At 37.7% G+C, this 22,411-nt stretch overlaps 1 protein-coding gene across 6 annotated transcripts in view; it reads left to right on the top strand.

Moving 5' to 3' along the window:
• The first annotated feature begins 4,971 nt into the window (after positions 1 to 4,971).
• Positions 4,972 to 22,411, top strand: part of LOC124868758 (carbonic anhydrase-like) — a 51,141-nt gene continuing 33,701 nt past the window's right edge. For 4 of the 6 annotated variants that reach the window (XR_007038377.1, XM_047366321.1, XM_047366319.1 and 1 more), the window contains exon 1: positions 6,064 to 6,117. Coding sequence is in view for 3 of the 6 variants with exons in the window: in XM_047366321.1 (XP_047222277.1) it covers positions 6,068 to 6,117 (50 nt within the window). In the remaining 3 variants the exon portion in view is untranslated. Of the gene's footprint in view, positions 5,020 to 6,063; positions 6,118 to 12,624; positions 12,820 to 22,411 lie in introns of those variants that run through there. The other 2 variants (XM_047366323.1, XM_047366322.1) reach the window with 2 other exon arrangements.

The following is a 22,411-nucleotide window of genomic DNA, read 5'->3' as shown; positions in this document are numbered from 1 at the left end:
AATATTTTTTGTATTTCTTCTGACTACATTTCTTCAGTAAAGATGATGGTTCACCACAATCCTTCCAATTTTTAATAATGTGGTGGAAAGTTCACCAATCTCCTTAGATTTATTTGCTTGATGCATGCCAATAATTTGACCCTTCTGAAACAGATTAACACCTATTCCACAGCCAAGGGATGGGCCTTCCAAAATGGTTGTTCAAGAAATGAGAAGCTATTCATTGCATCATTTGAGACAATTGAACTGAACTGACACAGTGAGTTCAGACACTGCATCAGTTAGGATTAAATAAATTAATATTACATAATCAATCATGCAGTAAATATTCAATGGGAGGCTCTGATGTATTTAATTTATTTATTCCAGGTGATGACTTGTTTTTGGATAGACCATGTATTAGTTTGTTGTAGTGTACATGTGTATAAGAACCTCATGTTGGTAATTCAGCCCTGAGCACAACCATGGGTTTCCATGGAGACTTCAAACAGACGTTGACCAAGGAGTCACACTGATTTCCTGATGCTTTACCGTTAAGCAGTGACAGGTGCTGCCCCTTACTAGGTGCTGTTTGATCTTATAACATCTGAAAGAAGATAGGACACAAACACAATTTAGTTTTATTGTATAATTTGGAGATATATTAAGTGAAAAATAAAATAATTCCTTCTAGCTGTTGTGCTAATAGAATGAGCAGCAGATTTTGCACAAGTTACTTGCATTCCCCAACATAATCTTCCAAAAAAGTGTTTGACTTATTATAAACAATCCCTGCACACACTCTTATCTTAGGACAGTGTTATCCATACTTCTGCTGGATCAAGTTCTGGATCAAGTTTTTTTTTATTTTTGTTGGCCCGCTAAGAGTCTCTTTGGCCTGGTCCCTACTTGGCTTAAAGTCATAAAGTCAAACAAAGAGATAAGATCAAAGCAAGTAGTTGTGCAAGCAGCCTTGGGTATTTCTTCTGGCCTTCTGAAAACAAAGTCCTTCAACCTGAGACCTTCATCAGTCATCACCTTTCCTATAGCATCTGTTACACAGAAAATATTTGATTTTAATACCCAAGTGTTATCTACCCAATTTTATGAAAGATGATTTCTATTTAGAAATATTTTTTTTTTCAGTTACAGACAAATAAGAGCTTGTTTTCATAGATTTACAAGCAAATTTAGGGCTTTAAGAAAATGAAAAATAAATCTTAAAATCAATGAACATCTTTTAATAAACCTGGGATCACGGCACTATGACTGGTACTGGCTAATAGTACAGGATTATCCATCAATAGTATAGAAAATTCTTCAACAACACTTTCAGTGACTTTTAGACATGAGATACCTATTATAGCTGAATGTTACTACACTGGCAGACCACCTATAGGTTTAGAAAGATACTTTGTGCTGCATCCTTCACCTACATGTTGGGTTGTTGTGCCAGTCACTGGTGGTTGAGTCTTAATAAAGCCTAAACCCCGCCGCGCTACCTCTCTCTGTTCTACAACTCCTGCTGCTCATCTGTCTCAAGTGTACCGTAATTTACTGTCACAGAACTCCTCAAACCGGCCACCACACAGCGTACAGAGGGGGAGGGGAGAGAAGGTAGCACTGTCAAAAGAAGGAAGCAACTATACCAACTTCCTTGTGTGCAAAAAAAAAAGGAGAAAGTCAAAAAAACTGAGGGGAGAAACTGTTTTTCAAAGACTCAAACTCACAGCGGTTCACCCGGCCTTGTTTAGGTTTTCTACTCTTTTTTCAGAAAGAAGAGAGAAGGAAATGAGGAAAAATTGCTAGGTGGTTGTCAACAGTTGAAGCTACAGTCGCACCTGGCACCGTGCTACTGGTCTTTGATCACTTGTCGAGTGAAATTCCACCACTGGATTAAAGTGAAGGAGGGGGCATCCAAGGGTGGGAGGACTAGCAGTAGTGACAAAGAAGGATAAAACACAGAGGATGACTTTGCCTGAGATGTAGCCCTGCATGTTTGGTGTCTTTAATGTGGTGTGCACTGCCCTGTTGGCTGTAATTAAAATCAGCATGAATTGTTGGGGTTGTCTCAAGCTGATCATTTCTATTCCTGCCCCACACATCGCAGAAACTTTTATGACAAATAAGTAAAGGCAAAACAAGTAAAGAACACTACCTTTATTTAATTAGCACCTACACAAACAGCCAGACCTCCTTTAATGATGGGGAATTTTCCACAGGAGCTCATGGTAAGCAATGACTGATAGATGTGAGATGTTATTTTCTTTTACGTCTTTTGTTTTTCAGTGAACCAAAGCCTGATAGTAAAGGAGATACTTTTCTTTAGAGGGCTGCACGGTGCTGCAGTTGGTAGCACTGTTGCCTTGCAGCAAGAAGGTCCAGGGGTCTTTCTGCATGAAGTTTGCATGTTCTCCCCGTGCATGTGTGGGTTCTCACCAGTTACTCTGGATTCCTCCCACAGTCCAAAGACATGCCTGTTAGGTTGATTGGTCTTTCTAAATTGCCCTTAGGGGTATGAATAAGTGTGTGCATGGTTGTTTGTGTGTTGCCCTGCGATGGACTGGCCACCTGTCCAGGGTGTACCCAGCCTCTCACCCATAGACTGCTGGAGATAGGCACCAGCTTCCCTGTGACCCACTATGGAAGAAGCGGTAGAAAATGACTGACTGACATTTCTTTAGAAGTTATTTTATTTCACCTTGACAGCATTTAGGGTTTAAGATGAGGTAAATAGATGTATCACCTATTAAACTTTAGGCTAGGAAAAAAAACAATACGTTTTGAAATAAAATACATAACTTAGGTTTAATATAGTGATACCCAATGACATACTATTCAAATTGCGGTAAAGTGAACATTTTTGACCATAATAAGGACACAATCTGAGCTCTGGAGGCAATATTAACTCCTTATTGCTTCAGAAAATTTACAGCTGTATGAAAACAAATTGGGGCTGTTGTTGCTTAATTGCATAGATATTATTAGTCCACATATATTAGATATATAATTAGATTGAATAGTTTTGAAGTTTGAGTCTTTAGAAAAAATGTAGGTTTACCTAAGGTTCACTTTAGCAAGATGTTGAGTTTTCACTTGGGTTTAAAGATAATGTTGTGTGAAAATATCCAGTGAACCGTGTTTGTCTGGACTAAAATGCCTTGTTGATGTCAGAGGAGAATGGGCAGGATAAAGCATTGTCTAACATTGTCTAAATTCTAAAATCTCTGAAGAATGTTTCAGACACCTTGTTAAATCTATCTCACGAAGAATTAGGCAGCTCTGAAGGGGGTTTAATCTTATAGCAAGGTGAACTAAAAAGTGGCTGGGGAGTATATTTTCTCATGCCCCTATTACTAGTAAATCTAAATTCTTACAATTGTGTTCTCTATAAGGTTGCAGTGAATGCTTTCCAGGCATTGTGGTGGAACTGAGAAGAAGCGGTTAACTCTTTTTAAAAACAATTCCAGGACATCCAGGCTAAACTGTTAGCGTTACCGAGTTAACACCTACCGTGGGAGTCATGACAGGGCACCATTGCTCTGAATGGTGAGAGCGACCTTGAACGAGGAACCAGGAATTCCCTTCACTTGACAGCTGGCTCTTTTGTAAGCCCATGACTGAGCATGTGGAAAGGCTGTCAAAGATTTTAGGCAAGAGAACTCTTGGCATGCTAATCTCCGCTGTGCTTGTGGCATGCACGAGGAAGTGTTGACAGTAGTTCTACCAGTTGTTTAGTCCTGCACACTGAGGCAGCACTGGGATATGAAAGAGACCAGAGATTTCCCAGGTTGCTGTGGACAACTACAGCAAATGCTTGACTTGATAGTAGGAGGAGATATTCATGGCAGCTGCTGTCACTGTGATCTCATCATGAGGATCCAGCAGCATGCAGCATGCAAACTATGTTAATTTAGTCATATAGCCATATATACTGCATATCAGAAGATGAGGGTCTCTGTGTAACATAAATATCATTCTTGTCCTGGAAGCACATATTAAGTCCCCTCACACATTAGCTGTCACTAAAATGAACGATGCTAAGTAACAAGTGGGCAAAGAAAATATATGCTTATATAAAACTCAGTGGTTAAAGTTGCTATTTATACAGCTATAATGAGTGAAAGCATTATGCTTCAATAGGAAGACCAAGTATCCGTTTTTGTTTAGAAATTCACAGCACATTAATGTGTTGTCGCTTGTGTGTCATTTTAACTAACTCTACCTTTCATTTAAAGCAGTTTTCTGCACAAAGGTGTAGAGTTAGGTTCTGTCAGTCTTTTTTACAGCAGACAGCCACTGTGTTTGTAGGATTTTGTTTACTAGTATACTAATCAGTATAATGACCTTAAAATGTCTAACAACATAATTCCTGTTGATTTTTTTTTTAGTTGATAAATTGTTTGTATTAAAAAACTTTTTGTATTAAAAAATGCATTTTCTACAGTAATAACCTGTTTATTTCACTCAGACCAGAATAAGCAGCATAGAAAATTAGCAATTTGAATAATTAGATGCATTTCTCCTAGACAGAAAACTATTTGTCTCTTAGGAAAACATAAATTTTTATCTGACCAGCAGATGGCAGCATTTGCACCTCCCAAGCACATGCGTCTTAGGGTGTATTCACACCAGGAAAGTCCTTTGGTCCACTTGTTTGGTCCGGACCAAAAGCGAATTAAATTTTTTTCATTTGGTGCGGTTTGTTTTCACATTGTACTTTTTGCAAGTGAACTATTACTTGTAAACAAAGCCACGTGGGTGACGATCATTGTTCCCATTGGACAGAAATGAAGGGGGCGGAAATTGAGGAAAACATCTGTAGACGTGCTGCGTGTAGCACCTCTGTTCTGCATATTTGTGCTGTTATTACGGCTTCAATGTTATTGTGAGGGTGAAGAGCAGCTCATTCAACACAGACTTGAGACGCTCCATTTATAATGTTGGAACCCCGTCGGAGAATGCGTGCTGAACGCCGACGTTCTCTACGTGCCTTGTCACACAACAAGCCGGTAGTTGCTAAGCAACACAGCTCATCAGGTATGATTACCTTACAACACACACCTTTGCTACAGGCTATGGTGGCTTTTCATGTCCAAAGAGACGTACGCTTTTTGTTGTTGGTTCGGATCGGGGCCGGTTTGTATTCAGACCATAAGTGAACCGCCCCAGAGTCCGTTTGGAAGCGGACCGAGACCACCTCAAAAAGTGGGTCTCGGTCCGGTTGTTTGGTCCGGACCAGGGTTTGCTTGAGTGTATTCACACCTGCACAAAAGGTCCGGACCAAGGAGGGAAACGAACTCTGGTGGCAAAAAAAAAGTGGCAAGTGTGAATACACCCTTAAAAAGTCTTTACAGTGCAGGGGTTCTAGATGGGTTCATGATGTCCCATTCAGAGAGACTGTTATCTTCATCTGTACAAGTATCTGAATTGATATAAGACTTCTGTAAAGTGAAGCTCGCTGAAAAGACAAGACTTCTCAAATGGTTCATGGGGAAATGTATAAAAGTTATAATTATCTAACAAATATTAAGTCCCATTGTCATTATTTAAATTTAGATTTGGTCAAACTGCTACTTATTTTTAGTCACTCACCAATTACCAATTTCGCAGTAAAACAAAGAGGCAAAAAAAAACTTTTTTTAAAAAAGACATCAATTTACAAATGGTGATTATTTGTGTAAAAAGATCCAATTGTCCTTTTTAAACATATTGTCTCCAGTCAACTGAAATATGAAACAAGAGAAAGGAGTAATGATCCCCAGACATTTACAGACTCATTCAATAAACTACAATATTGTTGAAAAGTTCATTTATTTCAGTAAGTTAGCTCATTAAGTGAAACACATTATATAGATTAACTGCACATAAACTGATGTTTTTAAGCCTTTATTTCTGATAATTATGAGGATTTTCTGCTTACAACTAATGAAAACATGACATTTAATTTTAAAATATTACATCAGACCAGTAAAAAAACTTTTTTAAATACAGAAATGTGGGCTTTTCGAAAAGTCAGTCAGTCATTTTCAATATCGCTTCTTCCATAGTGGGTCACAGGGAAGCTGGTGCCTATCTCCAGCAGTCTATGGGCGAGAGGCAGGGTACACCCTGGACAGGTCACCAGTCCATCACAGGGTAACACACAAACAACCATGCACACACTCATTCATACACCTAAGGGCAATTTAGAGAGACCAATTAATGTAACAGGCATGTCTTTGGACTGTGGGAGGAAGCCAGAGTAACTGGTGAGAACCCACACATGCACTGGGAGAACATGCAAACTTCATGCAGAAAAACCCCCGGCCAGGAGTCGACCCCTGGACCTTCTTGCTGCAAGGCAACAGTGCTACCAACTGCGCCACCGTGCAGCCAGCCCTTTCGAAAGGTTATTTTCAGAAACTGCTCTCAATCTGACAAACAATCCTCATTGGATCACATATTCTAATTTATTGACTAATTTATGACTGAAATATAAGATTCAGCATTTTTTTGTTGACTATGTAAGTCATGAGTTATGTTTTTAGACAACACTTTTTGGCTAAAGGAAACCATGTTTTTTAAAGTGATATATATGTTGTAGATGCACACATATGAAATAGAAACCATAAAAGAAAGCTGTATCATCCATCTTAATTCATCTCTCTCTAACTACTCCCTCTCTCTTTTCTGCTTCTTTGCGATTCACCTTGCGGGGCCGAGCCCCCAGTGTGTTAAACAATGTTTTAAAAGTAATAATAGTAGTTACAGCATTGTTCTTTACTGACTGGGTTAGCTGACAGTTGGACACAAACAAACACATACACAGGGGATATTGTCATTAGCCAACACCACTACAGAAATAATAAAAAAAAACTCTAATATCCACACTTAATAATATTAATACATTAAAAAAACGAATAAATTTTTCCCAAAGAAGCAGATCAATGTTTTGTATCAAGTTTTTTTCACAATGAAAACTGAACAGTCTTTGATTTTAAAAGAAAAATTATATCTGTCAAACTGAACATCAGTTAAGAACATCATGTGATAACTACTAGCCTACAGAAAAAACTCTGACATTAAACTTAAATTAAAAATACTTATTTTTATTTATATATATTATTATATATATATTTCAAATCTAGATATCTCTCTAGGAGCAAACTAAATATTAATTAGGCTTGTATCTGACATTAACATCCTGACCGACGCTTTTCAAAATTCTGTCCTCTTTATATTCTCCCCTTTTTTTTCTAATCTATTTTTCTCTACTCCTCCCAGCCCACTCGTTTGAGCTTTTTAACCATCATATGCTAGTCTAGTTGCTTAACCAGTGAGCGGATAAAATAAGAGGCTGAGTTTGGACAAAGCAGGAGAAATGTCCCGCCTTATCCAACCTTGTGTTCATTGAACAAGTGAAGCTGCCCATTGGAAACGGCATGCGGACCAAGCCACTTTGTGGAATAGGGGGGGGGTCATTATCTTTCAATAATTAAGATTTTTAAAATTTAAATCACTTTAGTTGTACTTTTATTTAACCTTACTATATTAATATTTGAAAAAAGTATTTGTGCTTACAATGATTTTTTCTGTTTGTTGGGGTTGCATACGTAACAGCAAAATAACAGTGAACAGAGTCAACAAGAAAATAAACAACAAAAACTCTGAATTAAAAGACCCACATTTTATATTTTCGACATACTTTCACTTGGCGTGAATGTTTTTGGGTTGTGCTGAGTCAACTTGATCGTAAGGGCTGGGAGATAGTCAAGGGGTTTCACTCAGAAGGAAAGCCAAGCTGAAATAAGCAACTTCACGTTCAAAAACAAGCCCAAAAAACAGCAACCCGTGACTCATGAGATTTTCAAGCGACTTTAAAGAAGAACAAGTCCAAAGTCTCGTATAATAAGCGGACTTGGCAACACTTAACAATAGAGTAACAGAAAGTTCCAAAAAAATACATAACTTGTCTAGGTGTGAGTGGAGCCCCGTAGTGGTCCACCATAGCCTAAATATTACCTTTTGAAGGGTTGTCACTGGATTTTCAACTCAAGGACGGAAAGTTAAGCCTCTAATCATCACGTTGTTCTACTGAGGAACCAGTGTTTTCTCTTGTGTGACAAATGCTAAAAACCCTTCTCTGTTCATAAGATTGTTCTTTTTGTTAGCCAGCTTCCCGGATCTGAATGGATTTTATCCTTTGGCTTTGCGCCGAGAGGTCCAGGGAGGACTGTTGGTCAGTTTGTTCTCATTTACATCATCATTCTGTTTCTTGGTGGTGGTAGTTAGGTGTCTGTTAGTCTTATCACTATTTTGAATCATCGGTAAGGTTGTTTGTTTACATACCTCCCATTTACCTCCACATTCACTTCAAGCCGGTGAATTTTAATTTTCATCACTATTATTTGCATGAGAAGTGTGTCATACTCCTCTGTGGAGAGGGAAGATATCGTGTACTGATTGGCCTGTGCTGCCATGAAAGTGTAGCTGCTCCTGATGTCATCTGGTCCTTCTCTAAAATAAACCTTGAAAAAAATCCTCTGAAAAGTGTCCCTGGTTTAAAGTAGTTTAGTCCAACTTTCCTGTAGATTTTGACTGAGAGATAAGAAGTTAAGAATAAAACAATGGAAGCAAACAGAGAGCAATGGGAGAAGGCGTCTGAGCTAGCAGGAGAAGTGACATTAGTAGAAAGATATTACTGAATTCAGATTCGGTTCAGATGAAATTTCTTCACAATTAAACCTTTTGTTTTTATTTTTTATTTTAGTAAAGCCATTGGAAATCCTCCCTGGGGTCAAATTGATCTATAGCATTTTGAACCTATCCAGATGATACAGAGATGTGATTTTTCCTCTTCAGGTGGTGTTACAGCAGTTTGTCAATGGTTTTATTTAAAGTCAAACCTCTTGTAGCTCTTTTGGTATATTCTGCCATTTCATTTACAACGTTTATTTTGTCGTAGGTTGTGGAAGTACTATACGAAAACGGAAACCATGATAAAGCAGTAAATGTCCTGAATAATAAAGGTGACCTTTGTGTTAGTGTGTGTCCATGGAAATACATTTTCAAATACTGATTGAAACACTTGTTCATGAATGTATCAGAGATATGTTTCGTTTTTTCATATAGTCATGCAGAGGTGTGAGAGTTCATAAAGGCCTTTTCATTTCATCTTGGTTTCATGGGAACCAGCAACCAGCCCATTCTCCTTTTGGGTCGAGAGGGCTTCTCCAAACAAATCATCCAGTTCTAAAATCCACTGCTCCTCAAGTGGGCTCCTGGCTCTTTTTGCAAAGTCCCACCATATAACACACACACATACAGAAAGAGAAACCCTCTTTTTTCACATAAAAGCTACCTACCGTGAGGCAAATCCCTCGTCTCTGTGTCTTTTCTTCCAAGAGAAGGGGAAGGAGAAAGGAATGGGGTGTGGATAAGCCAGACCAGCAGGAGACTGTCAAGTTGAAGGACTGGATGACCTGTTTTGGAAGAAGGGCTGAGTCTGAATAATGGCTCCTCATGAAGGGGTCATTGTTTGATTGGAAGCTCATGGAAAGCGAGGATAAAGGCATGGATCTTGATACTTTGATGTGGCTCCATCTGCTGTTCTTCATTATACATCAGAGAGTTGTAGTGTACAGTATCAACACCTTTGCATCTGTTTACAGAATCACTGTGTGCCGGGGTCAGTTCCTTCAACATGCCCATTGTTGTTATGGTAGATCTCCTTGAGAAGTATCTGCCACAAACTGTTTAGTTTGAAGTTGGGTTTTGTTCTTTAGATTTTGAAACAGATAATGCTCTCCATGTTCTCTATTTGTTTTCTTCAACATCTGTTTCTGTTACCACCAGTTATTATGTTAAAAAAAACTGGTGTATCTGAATGCAGTATATATCACCAGTCTTCTCTGGCTCTCTGGCTTTGTCATATCTTTCTTTGTTTATATTTACCATATTGAAAACCATATTTTTTAGTTCTTCCACCTTCAACCACATTAAAAATAGTGCACTTTGAGAAATTAAGGCGCTAAAATTAAAGAAGGCTTTTCGTTCTTTCAAGAGAAAACTTAAAAGACTCTTTGAAGTAACACATTAATATTGCATTAGAACGGGGTTGGTATCTTGTTCTTTTCCCATTGTATTTTTTGTATATTATTAACTTTCCTTTTATTAGTCCTGCAGAAGTGAAATATCCTTAATTTTTCAAATTTTTTGTTTTTCTATTTCAGATTTCTTTTTGTGCTGCAAGACTGAAAGTTTGATCAGAGCTTTTCTGACAATTATAAGCCAGATTAAATATGCCACATTGATATTCAGTCAACAGTGGGCAACAGGAAACATACTTTTGCATGTATAAGTATTTATAACCTGTTTTCACACTGTTTCCTATGTCACCATGTATTTTGTTGTATCTAAAAGCGAGTCTTGCATGGATCTAAGCATGAAGAAATGAAGCACATTTTGTGAAACATTATGTCCTGTCATGTCTATAAAGTATGAGTGTTGCTTTTAATGCATTCCTGTTTTGCATATTGCATGTCAATCAGGATGAAGGTTTTAAATCTCTGTGTTACGGCATGTAAGACGGGGGATATATTCAACTTGCCTTGATGTCATCGTCTCATTTAATTTTTTTCTGTACTTAATGTGTTGAACATGAAAGTTCAACCCTCTATACACAGTGCTCAAATACCTATAAGCTTAATTTAACAATAAATAGCAAGAATGCGTGAGATGGAGTCCCATCAACCATACACCATCCCAAGGTAAATCTTTATTAGCGCAGACAGAGCATCTGCATCGTGTTGCATGAAATGATTTAATGTTATTATAAGTCATTGCTGCAATTCTGTAGCAAAATATACCTCAAATATGTGATTTATATATGCCGTGAAGGAACTGTAACATTCATGTTGCGTGACTTTTAGACATGTCTATAAACATTAGTGTCAAACATCAATCTGGGGCTGTCATGATTTAGTTGTTGTAGACCCAAATGCAGAGACGATGATGGGAGGAGCATGATGAATGTGTATTATGATTATGAACGGAACCAGAGGCTAGCATAAATAAACCGGAAACAAGAACAGGATGGCAACAACATTGGGGGATTTTAGATGAAGAACTATTTATGTTGAGGTAGTTGTTTCCTGTTATAAAGGTATTTTGGTCAGCAAAGTGATATGACCAAAAAAAGAAAGAAAGAAAATTCTCACAGAACATAGTAAACACTAAAATAAACTAAAATAAATGATCTGGATTATAATCAAAGCAAACCAAGACTCTATGTATTGAACTGAGTATTGACGTAATCCAGAACAGTTGTAACAATTTGAAGAAAAACAGATGTGAGTTTTGGAAAGAAGGCATGTCTAATTAGCATCTAACAAATAAACAACCTTTACAGCTGTATTGTTTAAATAAAAAGGGTTGTAATTTTAATCAGAATACAGTATGGGAAAGCGAGGCAAACACTAACTAAACTCAGAATAAAAACAAAGTCCAAGTTAAACAAAATTAAGACTGAAGGTTTTAATAGAGCCATTAAAGATAAAAGACTAGAGTAAAGAACACACTCAAAAAACTAAACACAAAACGCACCACAAACATTCTTTGGGAAATGAGACTGAAAAGGTTAAAATTTGACCTACTGTGCTCAGCCTCCACTTGGTGGTGCTGTTGTACAACAATCGTTGTGGCACAAATCTTTTTGTATAATTCGCAGGTCTTTTGGCTTCTTTTAATCAGATAGCCACTAATCAAATTCAAAAAGCATAGTTATTAATAAAAAAAAAAAATAGGCTGTTGGAATTGTTAGATCTCTTGAAACTTTTAATATTAGTTAAAATCATTTTAAATGCTTGTAGGGTGTGCTTTGTATTTGAAATAATGTTGCCTATAGTAATGTGCTTGGTGTATTCAGTGTAATAAATAAATAAATACTTTAAATATTTGTGTTTTTATACTTTATATGCTATTTAACTTTATAATGTATTTAAAAATGATTTTAAAGCTCCATTGATTAACAATATGAGGCTTGTGTAGGTGATTAGAGTGGCAGTAGCTTAGGCTACATGTAGCTTCTGTGACAAAGGATAATAAATCTGGCCCTACTCTCCAACAATATACATTCTCGCTCATACTGTGTCTACATATAAATCCGTGCATTCATCTATTATCCCTTTTCTTCCATGCAGAATCACAAAGGGGCTGGTGCAACATCATTTCTGTCACAACCAATGACTTGTAGGCTAATAGGCTCACAAAAACTCAGCCCTAAAATTTTAACTGTAGGCTAATTTGTTTGTTTTACCTGACAGTGATGATTCATTGACCTAATGCTGGCTGTAGCTTTAAAGTTAACCAAGGCCTCAACTGACAACATTCAATAACGTCTGCTGTTCTAAACCTATTTAGGGTTGACTCGCAGGTCCTACAAGATGCTGTCGCCTTTATTTCATTTCGTACAAAAGCACTAGCCACCATCTTCTGTAATTGTTGATCAAACTGTGATGTGCTGACCCAGAAGGATGTGGAAGGAGAGAAGAGGACTTCCTGTCACATTGTAACTGTGCAGCTCAGCAAGCGGATGAAAAGAGATAATGAACACTGACCTCTTTGACATGCTGACCTCCTGCTTTGTCCTCCTTGCCCCAGATTCTCTTGTTAGCCTCGTCGCATCTTGGAGCATCTCCGTGGATACAGTATGCAAGAACTCCTCTTCCACTTATTAAACACTCACCTCCCTCTCTGCCCTCTGCCTGCATCTCCACCGCTCTGGAAAGACAAGGACGACAAGGAGCACACAACCTAACCTCATTCCTAACCTGTTTCTGCCAACCTCAGAGCCCTGAGGTATTCGGCACCCACTCTTCCAGAACTTCACAGCCCAGAACCAAATAAGACAACAACACCACCTTCTCTTTTCACATTCTTTATTTTAATCTCCTAGGTATTCATTAATCAGTTCTTCTTCCTTTCATTCCAAACCCCTAATATTCAAACCATAACATTTGCTTTTTGGCAGTGTCAAACCCTTCACCACTCAGGTTTTGACCTGAGACCAAGATAGCCATTCATCATTTTATCTAATATGATGAGCCACTTTAGTAAATGTTTGGTTCTGTCCTGATGGGGGCGCAAATTTCAGCAGTATCATAATAAAATATTGCACAGCCTCAAATACCAGCAATGCAGTGATGCATCTGAAAACAAATACACGGCAGCTAACCAAAGTATTATACAAAAATGAAAAAACAACAAGAATAAAATAATACAACAGCTGTAAAATAATACATAGGAGCTATAGAAAATATGAAATAGTATAGGTACATAGGCTGGGTAAGACATTAAGACCCAAATGCTAATTCACGTATGAAAATTGACAGGCAATTGTTCTTTATTTCTTCCTTTTCTATAAAGATGGTGCTGGATCCAAACATAATGCAAAAGTTAAAGTCAGTTGTAAAAATAAAGTGCTAAAGGTTAAAAGAGGACAAAAGTCTATCAAACAAACAAGCATATATGATATAAAAATATGTACATCAGGGGATTTCATGGCACAGGGGGCTGAAAACTGCAAACCCTTTCTTGCAGTCCCGAAGAGTCTGCGATAAGCCGTAGGTAACTCTTAAATATGATGGTGCCAGGCCACTGAGGGCTGTGTATAGAATGAGCAGGATTTTATATTGATCTCTGAATTTTAAAGGGAGTCAGAGGTGTGATGCTAAAACAGCAGAAATGTGGGTCTGATCATTTCCCCTGCTGCAGGATCCTGGATGAAATGGGAGACTTTCATCCCTGAACAAAAACATTTGAAGTAGTGCACAGCTGAAATAAATCAGTTACCAGCTTTTTCTCACTTGTCCTGTCTTAGCATTCCAATCATACCATATAGATAGGCCGGTTGCCTACATGTGCAAGGACAGTTGTGCTCTATAAAAATGTAATATCAAGAAGATATCCTCATTCTGTGAAAGACTTTACTGAATCAATACTGGATCTGACATCAGAGTAAACAAGTCACATACATCACAACTGCTGCTCGCTGGATCGTTTTTCCTTTTTTAGAAAATTCCTTGTAAACACGAGAAATGTGCAAAGTCAACTAAATCACTGTCTCCCCCATTCTAATGCCAGGCATCAACTTCAACATGTGTTCTTTACCACATTTAGATGCCTATATGCATTTAGTTGCTACCATGATATGTCTGTTTGGCTATATTTATATCTATATAGATATATCTATCTATATATACAGTACTGTGCAAATGTTTTAGGCAGGTGTGAAAAAATGCTGTAAACAAAGAAGGCTTTCAAAAATGGAAGTGTTAATTATTTATTTTCATCAATTAACTGTATATAATTTGTGCAAAGATATGTTCATCCAACTGTCCACATCTCTGTGACTCCCTCAGCCTTCCAGCAGGGGACACACAAAGTACAAGTGAACAAGCTCTGCAAGTTTGGCCCATATACAGAAATCTCTTTGCTTCCATCAAGGGTAGCCTTGTGGTGCACCATTGCACAGAATAATGGGAACTGTAGTTCAGGTCTGCATATTTAATTTCCAGTATATTTTATCTTCTAAGGAAAGAGATTCACTTTCAGCTTATAATATGGGCCATATGAACCCATCACACAGTGCTAACTGAGGATATTACAGCTTCGATTTTGTGATTCTATGGAGAGAGAGAGAGATGTCTTCATATTCACTCATATTCTTGTTTTGGACCTGAGGTTGCAAAGCAACTCAGAAGATTGAAGGTGAAAATGCTGGATTTTCTTCTTTGACCAAGAGACCTGATTACATCAGTGTCGTAATATTCATGATAAAAGGTGACTATATATATATTATACAGTACTGTGCAAAGGTTTTAGGCAGGTGTGAAAAAATGCTGTAAACAAAGAATGCTTTCAGAAAAATAAATGATGATTGTTTATTTTTATCAATTTACAAAATGCTAGGTGAGCGAGCCCAAACATACAGCCAAAGTCATTAAGAACTATCTTCAGCATCAAGACTTACTGGAAGTGATGGTATGATCTAATCTCAACATCATAGAGTCTGGGATTACATGAAGAGACAGAAGGATGTGAGAAAACCTTCATCCACAGAAGATCTGTGATTAGTTCTCCAAGATGTTTGGAACAACCAACCAGCCGAGTTCCTTCAAAAACTGTGTGCAAGGGTACCTAGAAGAATTGATGCTGTTTTGAAGGCAAAGGGTGGTCACACCAAATATTGATTTGATTTAGATTTCGTTCTGTTCATTCATTGTATTTTGTTGATTGATGAACACAAATGATTAACACTTCCATTTTTTAAAGCATTCTTGGTTTACAGCAATTCTTCACACCTGCCTAAAACTTTTGCACAGTACTGTATATATATATATATATCTATATATACACAGTCATGTTCAGTAAGTTAGAATATGGATTCTTTATTGCCAAGTTTGTACAGATAAACAAGTAATTTGACTCCGGTACATTTTGCGGTACCCACGTCAGGTCTCCAGAGAGCTGCAGAGCAGCCCACGCCTGGTCTACAGCCTGACACACCACAGCCTTCTGTTATAATTTGGCTTTGTTTGGTTTCAGTTTTTTTCTTATATGTTTTCACAGTTTTTGAATCATGCTTCTGTTTGTTGTTTTCCTGGTCATGCTTTAGTTTTTTCGTCTTGTTCATGTTCAACTACTATAAACTCATGTTTATAGTAGTTACAGTTAACCGAATGGTGGGCAAAGGTGTAGCAATCTACTTTTGATTTTGACAAGCCAAATTCAGCTACCTTGGAACGCGAACCTCTAGTGGCAAAACCAACTATGCCTAAAGGGATATCCAGAACAATTCCAGTTGTTGGACGCAGATGACGTGGAATCATTGACGAGAGATTCAACAGAATCATAGATCATACTGTTGATGTCCAATGTGCATTTTGGGAGGTTTCTCCAGTCCACCACAGAAACTGGGACTTTCTGGTTCTCCCCATTCATGTAGCTGTTTCTGTACATTTTGCAAGTGCCATTTCCAAGGTTCCATGTTTCAGTATTGATGACATAGGCGCCATTTCTTTTCATTTTGACAATGTCGAAACCTTCTCCACCCAGGTTGTAACCTGGAACAAAGTGAGCCTTTTCACATTGCTGTGGTAAACCAGTGAAGCTCACACAAAAAGGACTCAATGTTCAGCTCAGGAGTAGGAGTTGCAGAAGTCTTGCCATTTGTGAAAAAAGCATTAAATCTTTAAACATATAAGACACACATACACACATACAAACCTTTGCGCTTTTAAAAATATACAGAGTTATAAATGTTTTGGAATAGCAAGAATTTCAGTTGAAGTGAAAATTTTAAGATCTAACTTCGACAGAAGGCAGCAAGCTCTGCATAGTTTTCCCAGGGGCTGAGCGATATTATACTATTGATGCGGAGGCGTAGTTTTTGTTGTCAGTTCAGTTTCACAAAAAATACACCCACAGGTAAAATGTGCTAATTGTTTTACTTCCTCCACCCTTTAAAAACAAGTACGGGTTTAGTGTTGACATCTCACCCATTTCACCCATCTCACAGTTACTGTGCTGGAAAAACGACAACCTCTGAACCTTGTTCAGACAGTGCATCATTATTAGAAATATAATTACGTTCAATTGATTTAGTTTGCTAATTAGAAATCAGCAAGTTCGATCCACAAATATTCTAATCCACAGCCAACAAAGTTAAGATGATTTAGAACAAATCATCGCTTATTGAAGCAGATCACTCCAGGTATTGCTGTTTTTTTATGTATATAGGTCATGCTTACAGTATCTGACACCTAGTTTAATGTAGCTGAACAAACTTATTAAGTATGCCTTAGTGTCATCAGCATATAATGAGAACTGTTGTGGCAGTCAATCACCTTATTTGGGGCGCCCATCCGATTGGTTTAAGACTGGACTGCAACATTTCAAAGACTATGAACTTGAGTCATGTGACTTGGAATCAAGTCATACTCTAGTCAAAAACTTTATGACATTAGACTGGATTTGATATAACCACAAAAGAGTTAGGACTTGACTTGGACTTACACACCAATGACTTTTCTGCGTGGTTTTATAATAATTGATATTGTATACCAAATATTAGGTGTAACCACACCTGGCAAGCAACACTGGAACTAACCTTGAGTGGAAACAGCCTGCCCCGCACCTTCGGCCATGTGTCAATATTTTCCCCTCTTGTTGCTGCAATATGCATGCTCCATCGGCCATATTGTTTACCTGCTTCTCTTCTGCATCCTACAATGACAGTGAAGAAGCCTGATGGTGCTGGTGTTGTACTGTCATCCAACTATCAGAGGTGTGTGCAAAGTTGGAAAAAGAAAAATAATCTGGGCATGTCATCAGCCTAACAAACCGTATGTAACTATGGCACATGACTCTGCACAACAATGTTAAGGTACTTTTAGTAACATTTTAAATGTTGTATTTCAAGTCCGATCCATAATTTTAAGCCAGGAGACAGTGGCAGTGCTGCAAGTGCTCCGAGCAGTTGTATCAACATTTCTGTGCAGAATGCTAGAGATACCACATTGTTTTGGGTATTTGCCCCATCACAAAATGTTCTAAGATAGAGTGGTACCAGGACGATTCCAAGTCATGATGAAAATGTTTCATTTTTAAATTTTTGTTTTTGTTTTTTACAACTAAAACGTTTTTTTTTTTATATATATATATATATATATACTTGTGGCTGTAACAAGATGCTGCATACCTTGCAATTTTTAAACATCTAAATATTTATTGTCAAAAAATATTTCTTTTTAAATTAAAATCTGTCTCACAAAGCACTTTCCAGCTGTTGTCACCACGTGACTTTGCCTGGTACAGAAAGTGTAATTGATAATATTGGGCCCCTGCTATGATGGACAGTGTTTTTAAGCTTGTAAACGTTTTGTACCTGTGTTTGAAGTAGAAGATAAGAGTCCACTTCCTGTTTTACTGATTTGTGTTGACATAGTCTGCTTCAAGTGTTCATGAAGTTGCCTGATACCACTTGTTACCAAAGTATTATAAAAGCCTCCACCAGTTTTGAACTGTTTGTCAGGCTTTTTGGTACTTAGTTGTAAAAAGAAAAAGTGATAGACAGACAAGATTGGGAGCAAAAAACTTGGAGAAAAAAACCACAAAATAAATATCCTGTAAATGAGTGAATAAATATTAATAGTAATAACTTATAAATACAAATATGAACATCAAACATCCAATTCAAATAACATTTGTACTATGCAGTATATACAAAAACTATATGACTATATACAAAAGCTATAGGAGAGGAGTGTTACATCTATTTAATAAAAAAGATGATTCCTAATTAAAATGAAAACCCTATTAGATACATGTTGCCTGTGATGCATGTATAATATAGAATATAACTTCGCCTGATTTACGTATTAGATCAGATTAGATACAACTTTATTTTAATTACAGTGAAATGTTAATAATCAGATGCAAAGAAGAAGTAAACTGCAGTATAATATGGCATGTGGGAATGCTCACTAGAGACTGGGAGTAATACGGAGTACCTGGAGAGAACCCATGCATGCATGGGGAGAACATGCAAACACCATGCAGAAAGACCCCCGGCTTGGAGTCAAACCCAGGACCTTTTTGCTGCAAGGCAACAGTGCTACCAACTACGCCACTGTGCAGCCAGGTAGTAAAGTAGTAAAGTAAATATGACTCAGAATGAGAAGAATGAAGGCTATTTATCAGAAATGTAGAAGAAAACATGAGCTACAGATAACAAGAAGCTCATAAAGTGCATCTCACATTTTCTTAGCTTTGCATCCCACTAAGCTGCTTGCTCAAAATGTATCATGTGAACAGAGATTTTGCTTTTGAAAAGCAATGTAGGCAATGTTCCTTAGAGGAAGCTTCTCTGAAAAATGGTGCTAGACAAGTACAAATTACTTTTAACAGCTTGAGCTTAAATAAACCACAAAATCACACATCTTGTATTTGGTCAACATTGAGTATCATACATTTTTCACAGTGCCACGTCAATTTCCGTAATGAGGAAACTTGCAATTTATAGTGCACTGAACCTTCTTGGTAGGTGCTGTGCCATCCTCCTTATTTGCAACATTTAATATTACTATTCAATTCTGCTACTGGACTTGTGTGCATCTACCACACTGTGATTGGTAAAATGTTGGTAAACTACAGAACTGCAATGGATCAGACCTGCTTCAAGAGGCAACGTTTAAATTACATTCTGCAAAACATCCTTTCCCTAGACAACTTTTTGTCTGTGTCGGTGCTCAGGCCACGTGCCTAAGTGGTAGGCCCGCGTCTGGTGTCCTATGGCACACCCGTAGGTGTGTTGGGCTGGTTGAGGGCTGAGCTCTGCTTGGTGTCCCTCTCTCTAGACCTCTCAGGAACTGGAAGTGAAATGGTGCAAGGAAGTGAAATACAATGTCAAGGTTCCAACTGCTGCGGTGAGCTGGTGCCTGCCCGACATTTTGGGGGCTCTGGGGGGTCTCCCCTGCTTGGTGACGGGCCATCTTGCTGCCGGGGGTTGCTGCAGGCCCTGGGACGACAGCGTTTGTTAGAGAACATTTGAGAACAAACAGCATCAAGAAGACCAAGAAATACAGAAGACAGGTCAGGAATAAAGAGAGTGGCAAGTTCAAAGCAGGGTTAGGTTATAAAACATCATCCTAAGCTTTGAACATGTCACAGAGCACTGTTCAATTCTTTATCTGAAAAAGGAAAGAGCATGGGACAACGGCAAATCTACAAAATGCATTTCACCTACTTTACACTGAAGGGCCAGGCAAGAAGAGCATTAATAAGAGAAACAGAATATTTCAGAACAGCTACATTGCCACAAATCTAGCCTTATTGAACAACAAGAAGAAGAAACCCAGTGTTGAAAGAGAGCCACAGGAACATTGCACATCACCTTGAGCAGACCATCGCCCAAATAAACACACAAAGGTAGTTCTATGTCCCCACTTTTTTCAGCTGGGACATAGAAGCTGGTCAGAGTTAATTGGAAGATGGATGGAGATAACTACAGTGCAATCCTGGAAAAAAAAATCTTTGATTGGAGGTTCACTTTTAAAACAGAGCCACAGTGGAGCAATGAGATCAAAATATATTAACATGTTCAAATGGTCTAAGTAAAGACCAGTTGAGAATCTATGGCATGACTTGAAACCAGATCTTTACTGCTGTCCATCCAATATGACAGGGCTTGAGCTATTTCACACAGAACTACGTGCAATAATTTTAGTCGTTAGATGTGCAAAGCTAGAGGAGACACCCTAAAAACCCCACAGCAGTAAATGGAGAAAAAAGTTGTTCTACAACGTAATTTTAATCGGCCTAGCTACAAACAAGGAACTTTTTTCAGATTTTTAATTGTTAAAAATAAATAATGTAAAAAGCATAAATAATTTTTTCCCACTTCACAATCATACACTACTATGTTTTTGGATTGATTGCAGAAAATCCAAACAATGTACACAGACATTTTTGGTGTAATGTGACAAAATGTGAAAAAGTTAATGGGGTACAACTGCCTATGCAAGGCACTGTATGCTGAATATAAGTCCAGCTAGATAGGGTTCCTTTTTTAAGCAGCTAAGCTACGTACATATGTCCGATATCAGTAATCCATTGTGATATAATATATGCTTGGCAGTATTATGTAGAGAGGCTTCAATCCCACCCTATGCTAATGTTTGTACTGCACTACAACTTGCAGTATCTGCTCGTTAATCTTGAACACTTAAAAATGTTTCAAGTCATGTTGTTGCATAGAAAGGCCCACACAACATGAGATTTGGATATTAATAGCTTATTTGTTTAGTCCCTATGACATTATAAGAGAGAAATCGTATTGTCAAGTTTGACCATGTTTGAAAAACCACAAATGAATGGATTATGTTACATCTGAGCTTTTATAGAAGAAATGCAGAGACCCTAACACCAGAGTTCTAGTTGAACTTAGCTTCAACCTAGGATCTCTGTGGTTGAAGATAAGTATTAACTTAGTATGTTGGTCTGTGTAATATCTTCTACAACGTTCTATATTTTCTTTTTCAAAAATTACACTATTTCCAGGAATGCTACTTCATTCAAGTTCATTCAATTCCAATGATCCCTTTGCTGTGGATTTTTGTACTTTTGAGTCAACCTAGAACATCTGGGCGATCTGGATGGCTTATATGATAACAGCAGGTCTGTTAAATATTTATTTTATTTTTTATCTCACCTTTATTTGTGGGGATGCATGGTGACACAGTTGGTAGCACTGTTTCCTTGCAGCAAGAAGGTCCTGGGTTCGATTTCCATCCAGGGGTCTTTCTTCATGGTGTATGCATGTTCTCTCCATGCATGCGTATGTTCTCACTGGATACTCCAGCTTCCTCCCACAGTCCAAAGACATGCCTGTTTGGTTAATTGGTAACTCTAAATTGCCCATAGGTGTATGAATGAGTGTGTGTAGTTGTTTGTGTGTTACCCTGTGATGGACTGGCGACCTGTCCAGGGTGTACACCGGCTCTCGCCTGTAGAGTGCTGGAGAGCACCAGCTTTCCTGCGACCCACTATGGAATAAGCGATAGAAAATGACTGACCTTTATTTATACAGGCGAAACTTATTGAGACACAGCGACCTGCTTTAAACAGACATACAAAATGACAACACATTAAAACTGACTATAGTCAAAATAATTTATACAACAAATAAACTGAATAAACAAGTAAAAGAAAAAGACTGCAACAATTAAACATTAGGAAAAGGAACAGCCAGCAATTGATGAATAAAATGTAGTATGTTAGGTACTTATACCATTAAAAGAATTTTAAAGTCATTAAAATCAACTAAAAATAGTACTAAAATGCACAGGTATCCAATGCAATCACCTCAATCTAAGAATGTCTTTTACTTTTACTTAAGTAGAGCTACATTAGGTGCAAACATTAAGCAGTTATTTATTAAACAGTTAATAAAAACACTCTTCCAGGAAACTAACTATACAACAGTGGATGATCATGAGTTCAAAAAACTTCAAGTCTCAGTCTTAGGTTGAAAAGATCTCAATGATATCTCAATATTTGACCCTTAGATACACTGACCTGCCTGTTCTATCTATGTTTCTGCATCAACACACCTGATTCCATGTAGTTTCAGCAGCTTGTCATTAATGTGTTACATTAGATAGGCTTTTGTTTTAAGGACCATGGTCGGAGAAAAAAAATTTACTGAGTGAACGGTTTTAGATGTTAAAGATTTCAAAAACCCAGTAGCTGAGATTTGAAAAGACAAAACACATCCTAAGGAATTGAAGATGGGCCCATTTCACTCTCATACACATCTGATAATTTGCTGTAGGTGAGGGTTCCTACTGGCTACATTTATCTGACCTGGGTCAATACTCCTTCCTTAACT

The sequence above is a fragment of the Girardinichthys multiradiatus genome, chromosome 5 (genome assembly GCF_021462225.1).
Source record: "Girardinichthys multiradiatus isolate DD_20200921_A chromosome 5, DD_fGirMul_XY1, whole genome shotgun sequence".
Taxonomy (NCBI): Eukaryota; Metazoa; Chordata; class Actinopteri; order Cyprinodontiformes; family Goodeidae; genus Girardinichthys; species Girardinichthys multiradiatus.
This window is presented reverse-complemented; position numbering and strand designations above follow the sequence as displayed.